At 38.2% G+C, this 19,498-nt stretch overlaps 3 protein-coding genes across 6 annotated transcripts; 1 reads left to right on the forward strand and 2 right to left on the reverse strand.

Moving 5' to 3' along the window:
• The first annotated feature begins 730 nt into the window (after positions 1 to 730).
• Positions 731 to 19,441, forward strand: LOC110860624 (flotillin-2). 3 transcript variants are annotated; one of them, XM_035860495.1, is made up of 16 exons: positions 731 to 854; positions 1,335 to 1,415; positions 2,080 to 2,429; positions 13,194 to 13,288; positions 13,380 to 13,581; positions 16,544 to 16,566; positions 16,645 to 16,719; positions 16,791 to 16,925; positions 16,991 to 17,040; positions 17,119 to 17,174; positions 17,262 to 17,294; positions 17,368 to 17,391; positions 17,461 to 17,568; positions 17,640 to 17,854; positions 17,935 to 18,034; positions 18,106 to 19,441. In XM_035860495.1, the coding sequence occupies exons 3-16, from the start codon at positions 2,381 to 2,383 to the stop codon at positions 18,258 to 18,260; spliced, it is 1,320 nt and encodes a 439-aa protein (XP_035716388.1). In that variant the 5' UTR covers positions 731 to 854; positions 1,335 to 1,415; positions 2,080 to 2,380; the 3' UTR covers positions 18,261 to 19,441. The 3 variants fall into 3 exon arrangements, with proteins under 3 accessions (XP_035716388.1, XP_021965388.1, XP_035716389.1); XM_022109696.2 differs by lacking the exon at positions 731 to 854 and adding an exon at positions 1,142 to 1,255; XM_035860496.1 differs by lacking the exons at positions 731 to 854; positions 1,335 to 1,415 and adding an exon at positions 1,688 to 1,702.
• LOC110860622 (glucose dehydrogenase [FAD, quinone]) lies at positions 3,827 to 10,904 on the reverse strand. 2 transcript variants are annotated; one of them, XM_022109695.2, is made up of 16 exons: positions 10,005 to 10,904; positions 8,071 to 8,143; positions 7,912 to 8,003; positions 7,630 to 7,844; positions 7,399 to 7,553; positions 7,092 to 7,319; positions 6,778 to 7,029; positions 6,619 to 6,690; positions 6,385 to 6,560; positions 5,537 to 5,619; positions 5,402 to 5,471; positions 5,187 to 5,236; positions 4,961 to 5,123; positions 4,859 to 4,896; positions 4,651 to 4,742; positions 3,827 to 4,578 (listed from the first exon to the last, which is right to left on the reverse strand). In XM_022109695.2, exons 2-16 carry the CDS (start codon positions 8,113 to 8,115, stop codon positions 4,450 to 4,452), a joined length of 1,860 nt encoding a protein of 619 aa, XP_021965387.1. In that variant the 5' UTR covers positions 8,116 to 8,143; positions 10,005 to 10,904; the 3' UTR covers positions 3,827 to 4,449. The 2 variants fall into 2 exon arrangements, with proteins under 2 accessions (XP_021965387.1, XP_021965386.1); XM_022109694.2 differs by lacking the exon at positions 10,005 to 10,904 and adding an exon at positions 8,335 to 8,540.
• LOC110860621 (glucose dehydrogenase [FAD, quinone]) lies at positions 13,571 to 16,335 on the reverse strand. The gene is made up of 9 exons (XM_022109693.2): positions 16,031 to 16,335; positions 15,851 to 15,958; positions 15,544 to 15,773; positions 14,985 to 15,467; positions 14,726 to 14,916; positions 14,570 to 14,667; positions 14,111 to 14,467; positions 13,957 to 14,049; positions 13,571 to 13,866 (listed from the first exon to the last, which is right to left on the reverse strand). The coding sequence occupies exons 1-9, from the start codon at positions 16,215 to 16,217 to the stop codon at positions 13,718 to 13,720; spliced, it is 1,896 nt and encodes a 631-aa protein (XP_021965385.1). The 5' UTR covers positions 16,218 to 16,335; the 3' UTR covers positions 13,571 to 13,717.
• Positions 19,442 to 19,498: the final 57 nt, after the last annotated feature.

Here is a 19,498-nt window from a genome sequence, read left to right on the forward strand (position 1 = left end):
TTAGCTTCATATTTACATAGTTATCTTATTAATTAATTGGGTTATCGTCATTTGGATGAAGTGGCGTTGTGGGTGTGAAGAAACGAAAGGGCAGCAATCTGTATCAAATGCCAAACAATTTTTTATAAATGTCTCATCAGAAGTAAGGTGAGAAAAATGGGAAAATTGAGAAAATTGTCTCATTCCGATTTTTTCAGATTTATCACCGATTGATAAGATACAAAAAAGGTAGAAAATCGTTCATGGTTCAAGTTTAATAAAGAAAGTTGTAACGATATGACTTATGATATTTACTAATTATTATAAATACTTTAAGTTTCGAGTATTAATTATTTTTTTGTAAGTGACGTTCAGTTAAAAATATACTGTTACATATTTATTTTGATGGCTTTGAGACTGACTGAATAATATTATGATTATGAATCATACAAGCATTCCATTTCCAGCCCACCCTTTTGTTTGATTTGGCACTTCACACACCGAGAGAAAGTTCGAGTGGATACGCATCATGGCATTATTCAAAAGTGGTAAGACCAGAACGTAAAGTCAGTTCAGTACCCCAACCAAAAATCCATGAAATTAATGCAACTTACTCATCATCATACAATGTATACATACAAAACATATCACAACTTCACCCCGGAAAACGGGTATCAGAAAAGGCTTTTATTTCGTTAGAGATAGAGCGTAGCCAGGAGCGAAGACCGAACCGAATTTCACTTCCCCGAAGAAACCCGAGAAAAGGAGGCTTTTTCTATACTACCCGCATTACTTACTTGTCAGTCAGTGAGATAAAGTAAAGTGACAGAGTCTCCGAACCAAAACCGGGTAGCGGTGGGTGATGATGACGATGGGTAAGTTTTTTTCTACTACTTTCTTTTTGTCAAGTTTTGTGAGAGATAGTTTAGTTGTTGGTAGTAGTAAATCGGTTTTTTCGGTGAGTTCAGTTCACCCGGAAAATCAAAACAAAGTTCTGTTCTGATACGGCTAAATAAATACATTGATATAACATAGACAACTCCCTAGAAAATTAAAATTCCAAAAAAGAGTCTCAATTTTCCTCAATGAATTTACAAAATCTGATTAGTTTTTGCTAAAAATGAAAAAATTTTTGAGACATTTTCCCATTTTTTCGGTAACATAAAATTCCAGTTCAGTTTTTGTTTGGGTTTGGAGAGCGGGGTTTGCATTCACTCACTCAACATTTGCGATTCGAGTTCGATTTATTTACAAACAGGTTCATCGACATTCGTAGGTAATTTATTTGTATTTAGCGTTATCAGTGTGTTATCTTGTTTGTTTTTATATCGGGTACATTCTTTGTTTGATTTCAGTGATTTAGCCTGGCTGGTCAGATCCCTGATAATTTAAATCCCATTTAAATAGAGGCTTGGCTCGGCTGCTTGAAATCTAAGGTAAATAATATTTAAATTCATTGATAAATCTTGCACCGTCCTATTTTAGTAAGCTCACAAACTAATTTAATGTAGTTGTTAAAGATTGACTGACATTTCAATTTCAATCTGATTTAAAACCTGGCATTTTTGTGAGTGAAGGAAGGAAACTGACATTTTCCGTCTAATCACTAATGCGACAAGTCGCCGAACAGCATGAAATCCAGTGAAGCATTTAACAACAGTCGTTAACATTAACTAGTGATGTCTAGTTTAGTTTAGAGATGCATAGTTGGGTACATTACGTGGTATGAATAGCAATTCAATTTTACAATTTTGCATTACAGAGCAACAGTGATTTGGTTATGTTGAACATATGTACATTCACATGCAGTTTTTGTCCTGTAGAATAATTTGCATTTTAAGCAGGACCAGATTTTTTTATCGTGTGTAATTCTCAGAATTCCGAATGTGTAATAGCGTTCATGGATATGAGGCTGAGGCATAGTCACACGGCATATGTAGTTATATGTAATATATGTAGTTATGTTATGTATACATAGTTTATGGTTCGGTAAATAGTGCTTTTTACTTGCACTGTAATTATGCTGACGCTACCTCTGGAGTCTGGAGTAATCTTTTACCAGCGTAACTAACATTTCTCTGTTTGTTGTCCTTTTTCTAGTTGGAGCAACAGATCGTGCCAGGAAATGACGAACAACACGATACATTGAAATTAAACACGGAAAACCAACAAATCAATCTGTGAACGACTGTAATATTTGTGTACATTCCTCAAAAGTGTAGCCCCACCTATATCATTTTAGTTTTCAATCCAAAACAAAATGTGATTCGATACTCTGTCTTTCAAAGAATATTATTCTTCAAGATAGGAAAAGTTTTGTGAAAGTTGGAAACTTTTTTTGCGGCTTTGGTCATACTTTGTGGGAAATCGGCATCGAGGGAGTGCTTATTCGTGTACCAAGATGGGCAACATTCACACCGTCGGTCCCAACGAAGCCCTTATCGTGTCAGGTAAGAAAAACTTTTAATTTTAATTTAGTTGACTGATTTCTTCCTCCAAACTTCATCAATATTTTACATTTGCATTTTCGATTTGAGATTGAAGATTATGTTTCTCCTCTCTCTTGAAAGTTGGAACAATTTTAGTATTGTTCAGGAATTTACTCATGTTTGGTTTAGTGTAGCAAAGGTGAATCAATTTTGGATTCCTAAGCCTATCATTCATCAAGAAGTGATCTCTAGTTTCCTCTCTTTCCATTCCATCAGCCGAATCGAGTTGCATCAGAGTTCATATTACGCCATGAACTTTGCTCGGTGTTCTTGTTCTTGGTGACGTCCGCCCATATATAGACCCATTTTCGCATGCAATTTAGTCCCAGTGGAGCCAGAAAAGCAATAACTCGGTCTTTATGGCTTTCTACTACCCGGTTGTTGCTCGCTGAGTCAGTCGCCCGCTTTCTGCTGGTCTCTGGCTGTCTGTTGACGTGAGTTTCTTGCCATTCGCACACGTTCAACAGGCTTATCCATCCTCCTCTTCTCCCTTTGTCTAAAGCAAGACAAAGTTGTCCTTCTGCTACATGTCAGCTTTAATAGAAAAGACATGTTCATTCTGTGATGGCTTGACTTTCTCTGTGAGGAAAAAAAATCTTCCGGTTATTTGCCGGCTACAATCCAATTTCTTTCACATCGCTTCTGGTACAAAGTTTGTCTAGAAGGGATGATGCACAAGAAAGATCAAAGCTTTTTCTCCTAAAAGCGGACATGATCTCGAAATTGAAAGCATGAGTAACTTGTTTTCTTAATTTATCTTTATAATGGGTTCGTGTTGGTAATGTGTTGTTGTGTGAGTGCAATTTACTGCGGGTCGGTATTTTAAAAGGGCCATGGAGAGATAGAATAAAATACAGCGACTATTTACTAGACACAAATGTAGTAGTTAGGATAGCAGAACTAACTAATGAGCTTTTGGCTTCTTAGCTTGAGTCAGGGCTTATCTATCTCTGCACTTGTCAGTCTATTTGTCTGTCTGGGAAACTAAGTATGTACTCCACAGATTTCGACCAATTTAGTCTTAAAATGCGCATTTCGACAAGGCATTGAATGAGGTAGAAGATGTTCATGATCGGTCCAGTAATAAAATATTGGTCAGGGGTCAAAATTGAGTCGATCAGAGAAAGTAAATGACTCGCTCGGGCTGCATCGAGGTTTTTGCTGTACAGAATTAATGAAGTAGTTATTTTTGCGTCATGTGCCAAAAACAGTGGGGAATAAATAAGGATCGAACATCGAACGTCATTCAACGCAAACCTTTTCTCCGGTTTCATTTCCGATCAGACTTTCTCTTTCACTTCCGACGATGCCTCATGAAAATCAATGTTTCCTTAATTTCCGCATTGCACTATACTTTCTCCCTCTTTTCTTGTACAAACACGCTTTATTTGCTCATTAACCGTCGTTGTTAATTATACTTTACTTATACACATTGCAATGTACCAGTCTTACATAAAATGACGGCATTTTGTACACACTGTTCTATTACACGTAATAATGCTGATATCATTTGGCTTTTGCTTAAATGCTACATTTAATTAAAATTCTTAAGGACTGGGACGTATGAAATATATTATTAGACATTGGAAAAAAGTGAGTATTTGAATTATTTGGATCCAAGTAAACAGTTCTAAGGGAAGAATTCTTAACCAAAAACCAACAAAAATACTGTACAAATTGGTATGTACAAGGTATATGATTAACTCACATTAAATTGCTAATCTGTACAGGTTATCCAGTATTGTTAACGTGTATGTACACACACAATTTAATAGAAAACATGGTATTTAATATATCGTATCTAAAAATATGACACTATTCGATTAGGTTTGGTTGGTGGGGTTGCATGGCCAGCATAGTTATGTAGTATTATGTACACAATAATTTGACAGTTTATAAAAGTCTCATTATTTACAAGTAGTATCAAAAATATTAAAAAATACTTTTCGAGTCATTTGATTCTTAGAATTAAAATGTAGTTTTAGACGTCCTTTGGCGGAGGTATTGAGACTGTGGACTCGCCCCAATCTTGCTTAATCATGTCGGACGCTTTCTCACCAATCATGATTGTAGGAGCGTTAGTATTACCACTGACGACGTTTGGCATTATCTAGTAAATAGATAATCATTAGTTAAACATTAAGATTTGTGAGTGGAAGGAAAGTTGGTCAGATTTTCGTACCGAGGCGTCCACCACTCTGAGATTAGTGACCCCATAAACTCTTAGGCGTGGGTCAACTACCGCTTCGGGGTCGGAGGAAGGACCCATTTTTGCTAACAAAGAAATTTTAATTTAACTTATTCATGCGAGAATAGACCGTTATACACAAATTGTAAGTAATCATTCATTTAGTATTTAGGGATCCGTTCAATAAAATATAGAAACTCACCGGTTCCAGAGTGATGATAAATTGTGACTGTGTAATGTCTGTCATAAAAAAGAGAGATATAAACTTGCACTCAATTTCTGTTTTATTTTTTTATTTCCTGACCTTATGGCACATTCCCAATACTCATCACTCCAGTGGACTAAATGTCTACAGCCTGGCATGAGGTAGGGATTGACTCTAGAATTAAGTCTCTGGAAGGCTTGCGTTTTACTCATGGCGATTGCAATTTTGACCCCTTCGACCAATATCTTGGCGTCGCGGTCATCTTAATAAGGAAACGAAGAGATGTTGTCAGAAGATGCGTATGAGGTATTTATTTTTGTCTTACCGATCATATAATTTGGATAAATGAGGACTTTGTCGAATGGATTTCTCGACCTCGATATTAATCACAAGTTAATTAATTTTACTTAAATTTCGTAAATAAATAGGAACAAGTCAGGAACAAATGAGATTTTGTCAACCACGTCACAAAGAATCGGATTACGCCGAGGGCGTAATTAGTACGCTGTCAGTGTTGCTTGGAATTATATATAAAATTACCTTAGTCTCAAATAGCCTTTGCTGTAGGGTCTCAAAATCATGGGGATGACGGACCACGTGTCACGATTGACTGAAATTCACGTCGTAAAAATTGGTTGTCTGAAATGGTATTAAATGGACATAAAAAATCCTTACCGATGGGGCGAAACATCTCGTTGTACATCTTATCAGAAATGCCGTGCGCCTTTTTTATCTGTTTTCCTCCATCGGATGATGCCCTACGTCGATAATACATATGAACGTGTTACACACACCATTTGTTTAACATTTACGTGTACACGTCAACATTGAAGGCTGGGTAGTAAAAGTTTGGTAATTTTAGCTCTAAACTTATTTTGGGATAATGCCTGGCTCGCATCGTTTTTTCCTTTGTTGATACTAATAACAGTCTCGTTTCGGTTGGTTTGTTATATTTCCCGTGAAAGTTTTGAGCAGGATTTGCCTGCGTGGTTGGAAGCGATTAAAGTGAGGATTGAATCTAATGATGGTAAAAGAGATAGTGAAAAAGGGTAAAGTAAAAGACCAAAGTCTTGTTAATAATGGAGCAGGAGAGGAAACACGGCTCAGCATCATCACGACGGGATTATTATTTGTCCAGGGAGACGAAAAGGACGAGGAGGAGAGTGAATTATATTCAATTTAGCTGTATAACAGAATAGTATTGATCGAGACGTAATGAGAGGAACGAGCTTTTGGGATGTTGTTTGACAGAAGAAAAGGGCTTTTAGGATGACAAATTAATTGGAGAAAGTGTACACCTCGCTTTTAACATCTCTCTCACCAATCATGAGAGGGGAATTGGTACATACGAGAGACAAATTATGAATGGAAAGTTATTACGGGTAGAAACGCAGATAAATAACGAAATTCGAGTATGTATTACCAATTTACTTTGATAGCTTCATAACTATTATGACAGCACCTTGTCTACCAGTCAGTCAGTCAGTCTGGACATATTTAGCAAATAAAAATTCAGCACTCACGATCCAGCTACAAAATGGAACTCGATATCGGGAAAGTCATCCGTGGCGTTGGCATACTTGGTGTTGACCCAGGCGAGAGCTTCGACCCCTCCCAGAATCGTGAGGGGGCCTTTGCCATACATGACATACTGCATGACTGACCCCATGTTCTCGTACCTCGATTGCACCATGGACACCTGGAATTTGATAGGATGAGACTATGACTTGGAGATTATTTATAACGCGTTGAGTTACCGGCTTGTCGACTAGAAATACTAAACCACCAAAACCAAAATGATCTTGGAGGTTCATCCCGACGGGAGCGTCCTGTTCGGATGGATGAGATTATATGTAAAATTATAGTGAATACTGTGTAGATTATGTATTTATACTAATTAATTGAATAGTTAAAACCTTGACTAGAGGGATTCCCATCTCTCGGAGATGGTCCGCCTGCCCGATTCCGGACAGCATGAGAAGGTGTGGACTATTTATTGCCCCACTGGAGAGGATGACTTCCCTTCTGGCATACACGTTTTGAACCTTTCCATCCCTTTTAAAACGCACCCCGATGGCTCTCTTGTTTTCGTCGAAGAGAACTTTCATGGCGTGGGAGTGCATGGCAATGTGAAGGTTAGGACGGAGGCGGACGGGGCGTAGAAATGCCTAAATAAATAATTAAGATGGTAGTAAATGATGGTTTAGTTAAATAGTAACAATTATCTCACCTTGGCCGCACTGCACCTCGACCCGCGTCTAATTGTTCCTTGCGCTATCATAAAGCCGGTTTGATGCTCACCATTTCCGTCCCGATTTTCATACCCCATTTCCATCCCTGCTTCGACGAACGTGGTGGCGAGAGGGGTACGCCAAGGGGCTTCTTGGACAGTGAGATAGCCACCGGACGAATGGTATGGGGACTGGGCGAGATATGGGTTCCGATTATCTTCAGATTTCTAGAAGTGAAGAAATCTCAGTCAGGGAAGCGACGTTTAATCGTTTAGCCGTTTAATCGTACAAGAATGGGATGCATACCTTGAAATAATGGAGCACATTGTCATATCCCCAGCCAGGATTACCCATCTCCTCCCACAGATCATAATCTCGCCGATTTCCACGAACATAGAGCATATAGTTGAGGACGGAAGAGCCTCCGAGAACCTTTCCACGCGGCCAATTGCATCGTCCACCTGCATTTTTTGTTACGTATCGTAATTTTGGTTTATGCGGAATAAAATTATGGTGAGAGAATATCAAATTAATTACCGACTAGTCCCAGACATGCCGTTGGTTGTGGTTCCGTTTTGAACTGCCAGTCGAGAGATGAACCCTGCAAATACGCCGCTACTGCGGGGATGTCACTGACCGTGTTCTCGTCGGACCCTGCCTCCAAGAGGAGGACCTTCCAGTTAGGAATTTCACTCAAACGGTTGGCCAGCACGGACCCTGCTGAACCCGCTCCGACGATAATAAAGTCGTAGCTGGGGAAATAATTGGCATGAAAATGTAATAACCAAGCCAGTGAAATTAGGTTTTGTCTTTGGTTACTTGTGGTCGAGATGTCTCTTGTCCCTTGGGTGGGACTCTGGGTCGATGGAGTCGTATTTCATGTAGCCCATGAGACCCATGAAGACGGGAACCTGATGAAAAAACCATGGTCAAAAATGCGTAGAAAAATTTGGTAGATAAAAAATTGACTAAAAGTACCATCCATAGTCCTGCGGTGAGGACTCCACTTGACAGTATTGCCATGCTGCATAATTTACGGCGTCATTTTAACCTGGAATTAGCAATCACAAGAGCCACCCCGTTTTAAAAATTGCACACTTTTTTTAACTCACTTGTGAATGAATTTGGTTCACATTTTACTAGTTTAATAACTAATTGCTGCAAGTTCTATGTATTAAACAAAGAATTTGTTTCTTCATTCACACATTCGTTTCATTGATGAAATGAGAATGAAAGTAAAACCTGACTTGCAGCATTCCATGCATAACCCAAAAGTGTGGATGTAAGTAGTAGTAAAACTGCACTTTTGCCTTGGATGAGTTTTTAGTTTTACTGATTTTATTTAGTAAACTTTTTGAACTTTCTTAAAAGATTTTTTTTTCGCCACTTTGTTTTCCTGCAGGATTATCTAATGTCTCTCTGCTACTACACAATTGTCAACCAACTGCATCCAAAAATGGTTAAGGACGCACTTTTTATCACTATACGAACGATGTGCCCCGCACGTAGTCAATTTTTAAATAGTGGACAGTACAGATTAGCTGCGGTCATAATTATTGAGATGCATCAACTAACTATTTGTTTAGTTGCAATATTATTGCAGTCTTTTGTTATCCACTGGGCGAAGCATGGCTAATTTCAAGTCAATAATATATAGGAAGGAAAGTGCAGTTTGCCCTAAAATTCGCACACATCATCATCACGCTCCTGCATTTTATATTGTTGTTGGATCACACGAGTAAAATGTGTAACGTCACAGTGACATGATTCAAAATTTTCTTAATGCATGCAGTCTGGACGGATGTCAAGTCATGAAAAAAATGAAACAAGGTTTTGTAATAACCGTTGTTGGATTACGTAAGTGTACATAAATCGGTACATAAAATAGGGTTACACGCGTATGTACCTACATGTCTTGTTCCTTAAATACATACATAACATAACTTGCATTTTTTAATTGCGTCGATATGGCCTTTCACTTGTCGTGTCGCATAATAAATGATGCTCAACAACGTACTCGGAGGTGAGGTGGGGTCCCTCTTTTGTTGATTTGAATTACAGAATAGAAAAAAACCCACACCTCACCTGCCATTTATTGGGAGTGACATTAAATACTACTCGGAGGACTACACGACTATTTGTACATATGTACATACGCCAAATAGGGTAGGAATTAGATGATGTGGCAGGAACAATGAAAAATAAAATTGAAACAAACAACCACACAGACTTTTATAAATTGCAGGCACATTCGAAGTTTATTGGTAAATATGTATGTACATATGACGTGGAATGAAAGTGAAAAGAATTACTGGGAACTTATCTTGCCGTTGGATCTACATATGTCTGTGTGCGCAATAGATTAGTGAATTGAATTTAGAGATGTACGTACATACTTATTTTGATGATGATGATGTATTTAATTTACTGCTGCTTTCATAACGCATAATTCACTCACTCTTTTTTTTGTTTTATAGCAGACAGAGTTTTCATTATTATTGTTGAAATTTAAGATGTAAAAATTCAAGAATTAAGTAAAATTGTAAATCTTTAAGGCATGAATTGGCTACTTGCAAAACGAAATTGAGAGTGTGAGATAATGCAGCGAGCATGAAAGTGCTGATTGCAGTATTATTATTACATACATATATTAGAGATCTATAGTGGCACGTCTTCTAGATTGATAAATAAGATGCACATACAAGTCCAATGAAATTACATACTTCCAAAAATTTGCAAGACTGCTGTGTATTCAGTTACTTATGAATATTAAATTGCCGGCTCCCGTTATCATGTACGACGTACGTGTGCTCAATCCATTTTTGTAAAGTTGGACATATGTATTTGAGAAAGTATGCGAGTATGTAAAATGTCAAATGTTGGTCTTGTTAAATATCCAGCGTGACACTTACCTTCTCCATTCGCACACGTCAGTGAATCCACTTATTTTTGTGCAAATTTAGTCTTGTTCTTCTCCCCCGAATATGAATTTATTGACACACACAAAACAACAGGAACCTTTTTATAACCAAACCAACACGCACTGTATCACTCAATACAAAACAATAAACTCCTCTCTTGTCTCATGTTGGAAGCATTCCGCGTCGGAAATTCACTGCAACTCTGGGTTTGACATTTCTCGAATATTTCACACTACTAAATCTTTACGACAATGCTGCTGCTGGTGGGTGACCCAACCCATGTATCACAAATTATTTATCATCATCAATATAAGAATGATGATGATGATTGTGCACTTACATTAGCTTCACCTGTTTCTCTTTCCTCTCATTTCTTGAGGTGTTGTGGTTGGTGATGAACTTCACTCACTTTCATTCGCATTCGACAGACTTGTTGTGTCGATTAATTTCTCCTTAATCACCTCAACTCTTCTACATAACAATCTGTTAACTCAACTGATCCCATCTCTCGAAAGAAATGTTCCTTTTCCTTTCTGTATTCGTAACGTGGCTCTGATTTTTAGCTGAGAACACAAAATTGTATTACTCCGACGAGAAAAACCTACGAGAAGATTTTTGACTTGAATTTTCTCAGAAAAATGACTCGTTTCAGTTTCACCCAGTTTTATAAAAACTTTGAACTTGACAAGGGACTCGTATTCGTCAACCCTTGTTGACCAAGAGGACGAGATGATGATGATGAAGAGCCCAAGTTTTTAAATAAATTGGTGGTTAGACACCACGGTAAGACACCAACACACACGGTATAGCTGTTAAATGGTCATCTTTTTGAAGAGATACGATGATCGGGGGTCAGTGAGTCGTCGAGTGAGGAGTGAAAAGGAAAACTGAGATTTTTTGGGTCGATTCCACCACTTGAAGAAGAAGAAGAGATAATGTTATGCTGCGTATGTAAGTATTTACCACACTGATCTGCTGACCACTATTATACTGCTGGTGAGTATTGTCTTAAAAACTCATCTTTACTGCAGTGGATGCATGCACACGTATGTATTTGTAATGCAATATGCACACACTTCCTTCCCAGACGAAATGATATGATACTCGAAGCACCGGTTGAGATTCGGCCTCTCTTTTACATATACACAGTGTTTCGTGTGTGTATAGTACATATGTCTGCGGTATGTACTACTGTGTGAAAATAGATACGTTAAAAAGAGACGAGATTTAAACGGAGATGACTGAAATGTATCATTATTTATGATTATTGTTGTGTGGATTGGATAAGATGATGTAGTGTGGTATTGTTTAATTCCTAGATTAAGCAATGTGGTGAGGGTACCCATTTGATATTCGTAATAATCTTGCTCATTACTACAGGAAAAACGGGACCCTTCCGTGAAAGATTGACATTATGATGGTTTAAATAGTTTTATATAATGTGAAGAAAGAAGGCGAGAAATTTCAATGTGGGTAAATGGGTTGGTATATTTAGTACGTATATGTACCTAGATCAATATTTGCATACGTAAGAGGCGAGAAAAAAATGAAGTCTGCTCAAAATTTTGAGTAAAACATGTACATAATGTTGGATTGTGTTTGGTAAAAGACCGCAAATGTGACATTAGGAATCCATTTCAAAGACCCTCTTTCTCGCTTAATTTAATAGTATTTTCTTAATAAACATTTAATAGTCAAGTTGATCATCATCATATTTCCAGTCCAAAATATTGAAATATGAAATTACGTATGAAATTAAATTATCGAATAAAAGTAAAAGTGTGAACTTCCCATTGAATTAGTATTATTAACACTTTGCTCCCCATGGTCTCCTTCTCTTTCGTAATAAACGATCACTAATCCTGATACAAGATAAGAAGTGTTAATTGACAATGAAATGTGAAAAGTGAATCAATCAGTCGTCCTAATTAGCAAATTTTTGTCTGTGTACGCCAGACTTTCATTGATTAATATGTTTAAAACAAGGATAAGGACACGGGATTGAAACAATGCGTCTGAAAAATATCATAGCTTCATTCATACATATCTTGTTATCTCCTCTCGTATAAGAAAGTTGGATTATTAATTAATACAAACCTCCGTCCATGGGAGAAGACATAATGTGTAGATTAAAACACATGCATGCATACGCAGCCTTTGACTGAATTAGATGCACATAATTGTCCTTTGTTGTCGCTATTTGCTAAATAGCTGATGAATTTAAGTTTTGACGGTTCGTTTGATGTGTGAATATGTGGTTGGTTTGTGTGTGAGTTTGGGTTTGACAAGGTTTTTTTACTTTGTTGGCTGGGTCATCTTGTTTGACTAGCTTTCACATTTGATACACTAACAAGTCGACCACGAAACGCAGCATGTTTCTGATCTGTAATCTTATTGTGTGAGTATTATTATAGTTGTGGGTGCATATTTTAAATGTTGTTGATCCCAGGAGGAAAGAAAAGGCGTGGAATTTGCCCCCTGTCCATCAGCTACGGAACTTTACCGAGTCTCTGATACGAGAATGAAATGTTGTGTCAATACGAAATGCGATAAAGATCATGAAATCCATACATACACACCCACTCGTAATCGGTGTCGTACTTAGGAGTGAAATCGAAATGGATTTTAAATTGTTACGAAGAGATGAAGATTAAGTTGTAGGTGTGGCTGGTTGATGTGCGATAATGTAATGACGCTAATAATACACAATATCCGGTATTAGCATTACGAAGGATGACTTGCATTGCGTTTAACTGGGTTGAATAAGTGCTTTCTCTCCTTGAATGACGATGCTGATGGCTAAAAGTGTTTGTATCATAAAATGTAAATATTTGGTTTACCGAAATGATGAAATGGGAATACGTCACCTATGTAACCGACGGGGTAACAAACTTCCTGGAGTTTGTGGTTAGTTTCGGAATTTGGAGGTCATCATAACGGGTTGGGAATGTGTCCTTGAACAAAGTTGTGAACTCGAAAAGTTAGGTTAGGGATTTGTCTGGTCCTTGATCAAGGTATTCTATTAGGTAGGATTTTAGGATCAAAAAGTGGTCGGATGAAGGTTGGATTTATGTAATCCTTTCAAACCTTGAACTTTTTGTTAACTTCTATTTTATGTTGAAATAAAGAATTATGAAAAATACGGTGAACTCATGACCATATTTTTTCTCTGACTTGCAGGAGGATGCTACGGTTCGACGACAAAAAAGACCATCGTGGGTGGATGGACGTTCGCATGGTGGTTGGTGACTGATGTACAGCGATTGTCATTGGAGGTAATAAAATCAATATTGATGATAACAATTATAGCCTAATTATTGAATTAATAATTTATAATGGCACATGTAAATTTAACTTGTTCAACAGGTAATGACCGTGAATCCAATGTGTGAACATGTCGAGACGGCGCAAGGAGTCCCTCTCACAGTGACTGGGGTCGCTCAAATCAAAGTGATGCGTGCGGATGACTTGTTAAGAACGGCGGCTGAACAATTTTTGGGCGTTCCAGTCAACCAGCTTAGGGGAACAGTTAATCAAACGCTGGAAGGCCATTTACGTGCCATTCTGGGTAATTAATTAATTAATTCCTCCATTTTATTTTTATTATTGGACTAGTAATTAAGTTCGGTATGCAGAAAACTATTATCATCATCAAACTAACAGTAACAATTTAATGAAAAGGGAGCAAATAATGGGAAAACTCTTCAGACATGAGTGGTTTTTGGTGGTGGTGGTGGTTCGATCGGATTGATTGGAATTCCCCAGTCTTGCTTAATCATGTCGCTTGCCTTTTCACCAATCATAATTACTGGGACGTTTGTATTTCCACTCACCAATTTTGGCATGATTGAGGCTGAAATTTTTATGAAATCATGTCATTTTTGAAATTATTGGAACAATTAACTAATTATAACTCGAGGCGGGGAAAAGTTATAGTTATTACCGTCAGCCACGCGTAGATTGTGAATCCCAATGACACGAAGGCGAGAGTCCACGACTGACTCGGGATCGGAGACTGGTCCCATTTTGCACGTACCTGGGTCAAAAATACGGCAGTATTTAATGTGCAGTTAGAAATAGTTATATATGTTAATTACCGACAGGATGGTAAATCGTGCTCGTATAATGTCTCGCACAGCAGGCCCAATAGTTATCAGTGAAGGGACCAAACTGAACACACTGAGGGTATGGTTTTGCATGCAGGTGAACTCCGAACTGTTGCATGGCTGGAGTTACGGAGTGCGCGAGGGCGATTTTTATCCCTTCCACGAGCACTGCGACGTCATCAGGGTGGGCCAAGTAGTTGGGGTAGATGTACGGGTGAACGAATGGGTGGGCAGATCGGAGGCGAATGAGGCCCTTACTCTTGGGGCGGAGGAGGACGGGCAGGGCGGTGTAAGTGTCTCGGTAGGAGAGCTCCTTATAGACAGAGTTCCACATGTAGTCACTGACCCCTTAAAAAAATAGTAAATACTTGCTATTAAAAAATTGAGGGGGTTGTCTCCATATTTAGACCTGATAAGTAGGGAGCAATGGAATGATTGTCATGCATTTACCCAGGGCATGTCGGAGTGTAACCCCACCATCACTAGCCACGCTGGCTGGAATGAGATGAAATTGGACATCTGGCCAGTCCAGAGAGACGTTTGAGTATCTGAACAAAATTGAATTTGTGGATTGGATGGATTAGTGTGGATTTTTTATTTACTTACTTTGAGTGGACGAAAGCCAGCGTTTCGACCCCACCGAGCACAGTGATAGGTCCATCTCCATATAGACTGTAGTCCAAAGCAGCCTCTAAATTCTCATACCGTGGCGACACTAAGGTCACGGGCTGGTCAACGGTGAAGGCAAGGCCGCCGTAACCGATGTGATCTTGTAAATTCTCTCCGACTGGAGCGTCCTGGTCGAAAGATAATTCAAGTCGTTACGTTAGTTAATTACTTATTTATGGATTAGACTCGAAATTACTTGTATGACCGGAATTCCCATCTCGGTTAAATGATCTTTTGGCCCGATTCCGGATAACATGAGAAGTTGCGGGGATGAAATCGCCCCCGCAGAGAGGATAATTTCCTTCGATGCGAGAATGACTCGCGATCTCCCACCAATAAAAGCGGTCACACCCCACGCTCTTTTACTCACAGGGTCGACGTTTACTTTGGTCACGTGAGCCTGGATTGCGACATGAAGGTTCGGTCTGAGCCGTATGGGCCGTAGGAAGGCTCGAGCCGTGGAACACCGCGAACCCCTCCGGATCGTCCCTTGCGCCACCATGAAGCCGGTCTGACTCTCCCCGTTGATATCCTGGTTAATGTAGCCGAGCTGTTCGCCCGCTTCGACGAAAGCGGTGGCGAGAGGGGTGCGCCAAGGGGATTCCTGGACGGTGAGATAGCCACCGGACGAGTGATAAGGGGAGTAAGCGAGGTAGGGGTTGCGGTTATCTTCAGATTTCTGGAGGCAATCAGTAGTCAATTTACATAATTGCGTGGATAAGTTGGTTCTGTGTTTGGCATAAAATTTGGTATACCTTGAAGTAGTGGAGCACATTGTCATATCCCCAGCCAGGATTACCCATCTCCTCCCACTGGTCATAATCTCGCCTATTTCCACGAACGTAGAGCATATAGTTGAGGACGGAAGAGCCTCCGAGAACTTTTCCACGCGGCCAGTTAGACCGCCCCCCTTCCAGACCGAGACATGCGGTCGGCATGGGCTCAGTTTTGTACTGCCAGTCGACAGGGGAGAGTTGAAGATAAGCTGTAAATATGTAAGGGGATCATATTTTATTTATACATTTACATTAGAAAATTTTGTTGGTCTGGACTTAATTGTACCAGCGAGCGCAGGAGCGTTGGAAATCATTTCTGGTTCGTCTACACCAGCCTCGAGAAGGAGTACATTCCATTCCTTAACTTCTGAAAGTCTGTTAGTGATCACTGCGCCTAATTTCCAATTTTGTGGGTAAAATTAGTTATGCAAGATTTATGAAATAAATAATGCATGAATAAATATACCTGCTGATCCTGCCCCCACCACGATAACGTCATACTGCGCTAACAACTCTAGCTCCGTCGTGATGAAAGGCCTTCCCTCCGGATCGTACAGGTCGTACATTGTATAACCGAAAAATGTCACTGGTATAGGGATAAGCCAAAGTCCGGCTAAAAATGTGATCAGACCGGGGCCACTTAAACCTAACATAACGATTACTTAAAATCAAAATTCATTTATAATGTAGCGTAATAATAAGTAAAACAAGATCAGATGGTTCGACTTAGGTATTTAGTCGTTCTTTGCTGAAAAGTTTGATGTACATATACATAAGTTATCTAGTCAAACGAAACGCATTTCCCTAATTTCTTTGCTCGATCTCCATCCGAGAAGGAAAAAGAAGATAAGAAATAGTTTGACTAATTGGTGTACATATGCAGAAGCGCTACGACGGTGCTGGGCTTGGGCATTAGTCCAAGTCCGAGGTGAGAAATGTGTGCAATTTGTCTCATGAATATCTTTGTTTTTGTTTGCAGGAACCCTGACTGTGGAAGAAGTGGTAAGTTTATTCATATATTGATGGTGTTGTAAGTATGACATTCATCATGGTTTAATTGAATATTGTTATATTTTCCAGTATCGTGACCGTGACCAATTTGCGAGTCTAGTAAGAGAAGTTGCTGCGCCGGACGTGGGACGGATGGGAATTGAAGTTAGTGGGATATATTCTTAATTATATTTATTTTTATTTTTGACTCACGTATGTAAATGTTTTCTTTTTAGATCCTCTCATTTACCATTAAAGACGTATTTGATGATGTCGAGTATCTCAGTTCTCTGGGGAAATCTCAGACCGCAAATGTACGTCGTGACGCCGATGTCGGTGTGGCGCAGGCTGGGCGAGATGCTGGAATTCGGGTAAGTTCGTGAGGTTAATATTGTCGCAAAATGAAAGAGTAAGATGGAACTGGTCATATTTGCAGGAATCAGAATGCCAGAAATCTGCCATGGATGTCAAGTACTCCACAGACACGTGAGTAAAAATTTGTATTTCAATGATTTGTACGTGCAACATACCGATACTTAAAATGCTTTATCTTTTCGTTTGCAGGAAGGTGGAGGATTGTTTCCGCATTTACAAACTTCAACAAGCTGCCTTTGACAAAGGTAATATTCATCATTTGAACACAAGTTCTTGCTTTGAATTGGTATATTGCTGATATTAATTTTGTGTATTTTCTCTTTTCATGACAGAAATTAACACTGCGAAAGCAGAAGCTGCCTTAGGTGAGTTGATTTTAATATTCAATTAAAAGAATGCAGAACTTAACATTAAATTATGTATTCCTCATTTTTCTAGCCTATGAACTTTCTGCTGCCAAAGGTGAATATACTCTTTTAAAAATTTTATTCAAATCAGAATGAATTTGACGTTTGATTCCTATCTTTGCAGTGAGTCAGAAATTGAAGCACGAGGAAAAATTGTGTGATGTTATCGAACGAAGGAAATTGGTTGAAGTTGAAGAACAAGAAGTTCAAAGGAAGGAAAGAGATTTAGTCGGTTAGATAAATAAATGAATATTAATCATGGATTCAGAGAGATAACACATTAACTGTTGTTCATTTGTGTAGCTGCCGTGAAGTTGCCGGCCGAAGCAGAAGCTTACCGAGTTCAAACCGTGGCTGAAGGGAGACGAACGGAGACACTGGAAGTAGCCCGAGCAGAGGCGGAACGGATCAGAAAAATTGGTCAAGCAGAGTCCGAAGCTATCGCTGCCGTTGGAAAATCTCAGGCAGAAACAATGAAGGCGAAGGCCTCCTCGTACGCCAACTTTGGAAATGCTGGAGTAAGCTGGATTCAATTACGAAATAATTTCTATTTTATACTCGAATTCAGTGATATTTCACATACATATCTTTTTATCAGATCTGTGCTATGATTACTCAACACCTGCCCCAAATCGCGGCCGAAGTTTCAGCCCCACTTGCAAAGATTGAAGATATCCTAATTATTGGAGGAAACAAAGGTGATAAAAAATACACAGCTATAAACAAAACAGAAATTGATCTAAAATGGATTTATGTGTATATTTTCTAGATGGGAGCAGTCTAGTTGGAGAACTGACAAAGACGATTGGAACATTAAACCCGTGTGTACAAGCGCTAACAGGAATCAACATTGCTTCAGCAGTGGGTCAAAAACTTAGCGGAAGTGGAAGTGCTAGTGGAGATGGAAAGGGGCGTGGAAAGTAAAATTTCAACTAAAGCCGTTGCGCGTTGTTGCGCGTTGTTGCGCCTACAATAAGTGCAAGAAAGAAATCAAAAATGTCCAAATATATGAAATATTAATTACTACTACTACGTAATAAGTATTGCCATACATATGTTTATAAGTTGTAGATAGTTATAAATTACTACCTAATTGTTGCCATTTTTATTAATTTTAAACATTCATTATCAAAATTGTGAACCGTTTAGCTGTATCTATCTATGTACATTCGCTTTCCCTGTCAAAATACTAATATCCCAAAATTTTGTGATTTCCTCTCCAAAAACAAATTATCTGTCACAATTTATTAATATACTCAATTTTAAATCAACTGATACTAAAATAACGGATCTGAAAAAAACTCTTTGTACGTACTCCACCAACTCATTCGTCCAGACTGTGAAGCCAATTTATTTAGGACAAAATTTATTTAGCTAAAGAAAATAACCTGCTTAGCTTTTATTCAGCTTGACAAACCAATTATTATTATCAATGAAATGAAAACTCACAGGTTGAATATTTACAAGGACAAAACAAGATAATACATAATATAATAATTGAAATATGTATGCAAAATTAGTCGTTTACTTAGATTACTACAAAATCTACTACAAACAAGTATGTATTCATTTTTTGATAATATTTGCCATTCACACTGCCAGCAAAATATATACACAAACAAGGTTATCGAATTGAAGGATTTTATGTACCTATATTTGTATTACTCTGCTGCTTTCCTTACTTATTATGGAAAAATATATATCACTCTTTCCTGTTTTTAGTGCATTTAATATTTTTGTAACATTGGGATTTTCTAAACTACTGACTGAACGGAAATGTATGGCTAAACAAGAACACACCTAGTCTGTCAGGTACATATTTACATACAATTGCTTATATGTAGTGTTTTAACTTTGTTATACAAAAGTACTTATCATTACAGAAATAATATTTGATCCAGTATAAACACAATTTATTTTGTTGCGCTATTGCTAATGAATGATTAATTACGTTATTTTTATTGTCTAAATAGTTAGTTAATGGTCACGATGAGTGTATAGACAAATGATGATTGTTAGCGTACTTATTTAGGGGATTAGCAAAATTGTTCATTAATTATTAGCGTGGAATAAATGGAAAGTTATTGTTGCATTATGAAATTCTATTTAATTAGTATTTAGGTATTCATTCAAAATACTTTTTCATAAAGTACAAACCACAT

This window comes from Folsomia candida, unplaced genomic scaffold (assembly GCF_002217175.1).
Source record: "Folsomia candida strain VU population unplaced genomic scaffold, ASM221717v1 Fcan01_Sc033, whole genome shotgun sequence".
NCBI classification, from domain to species: Eukaryota; Metazoa; Arthropoda; class Collembola; order Entomobryomorpha; family Isotomidae; genus Folsomia; species Folsomia candida.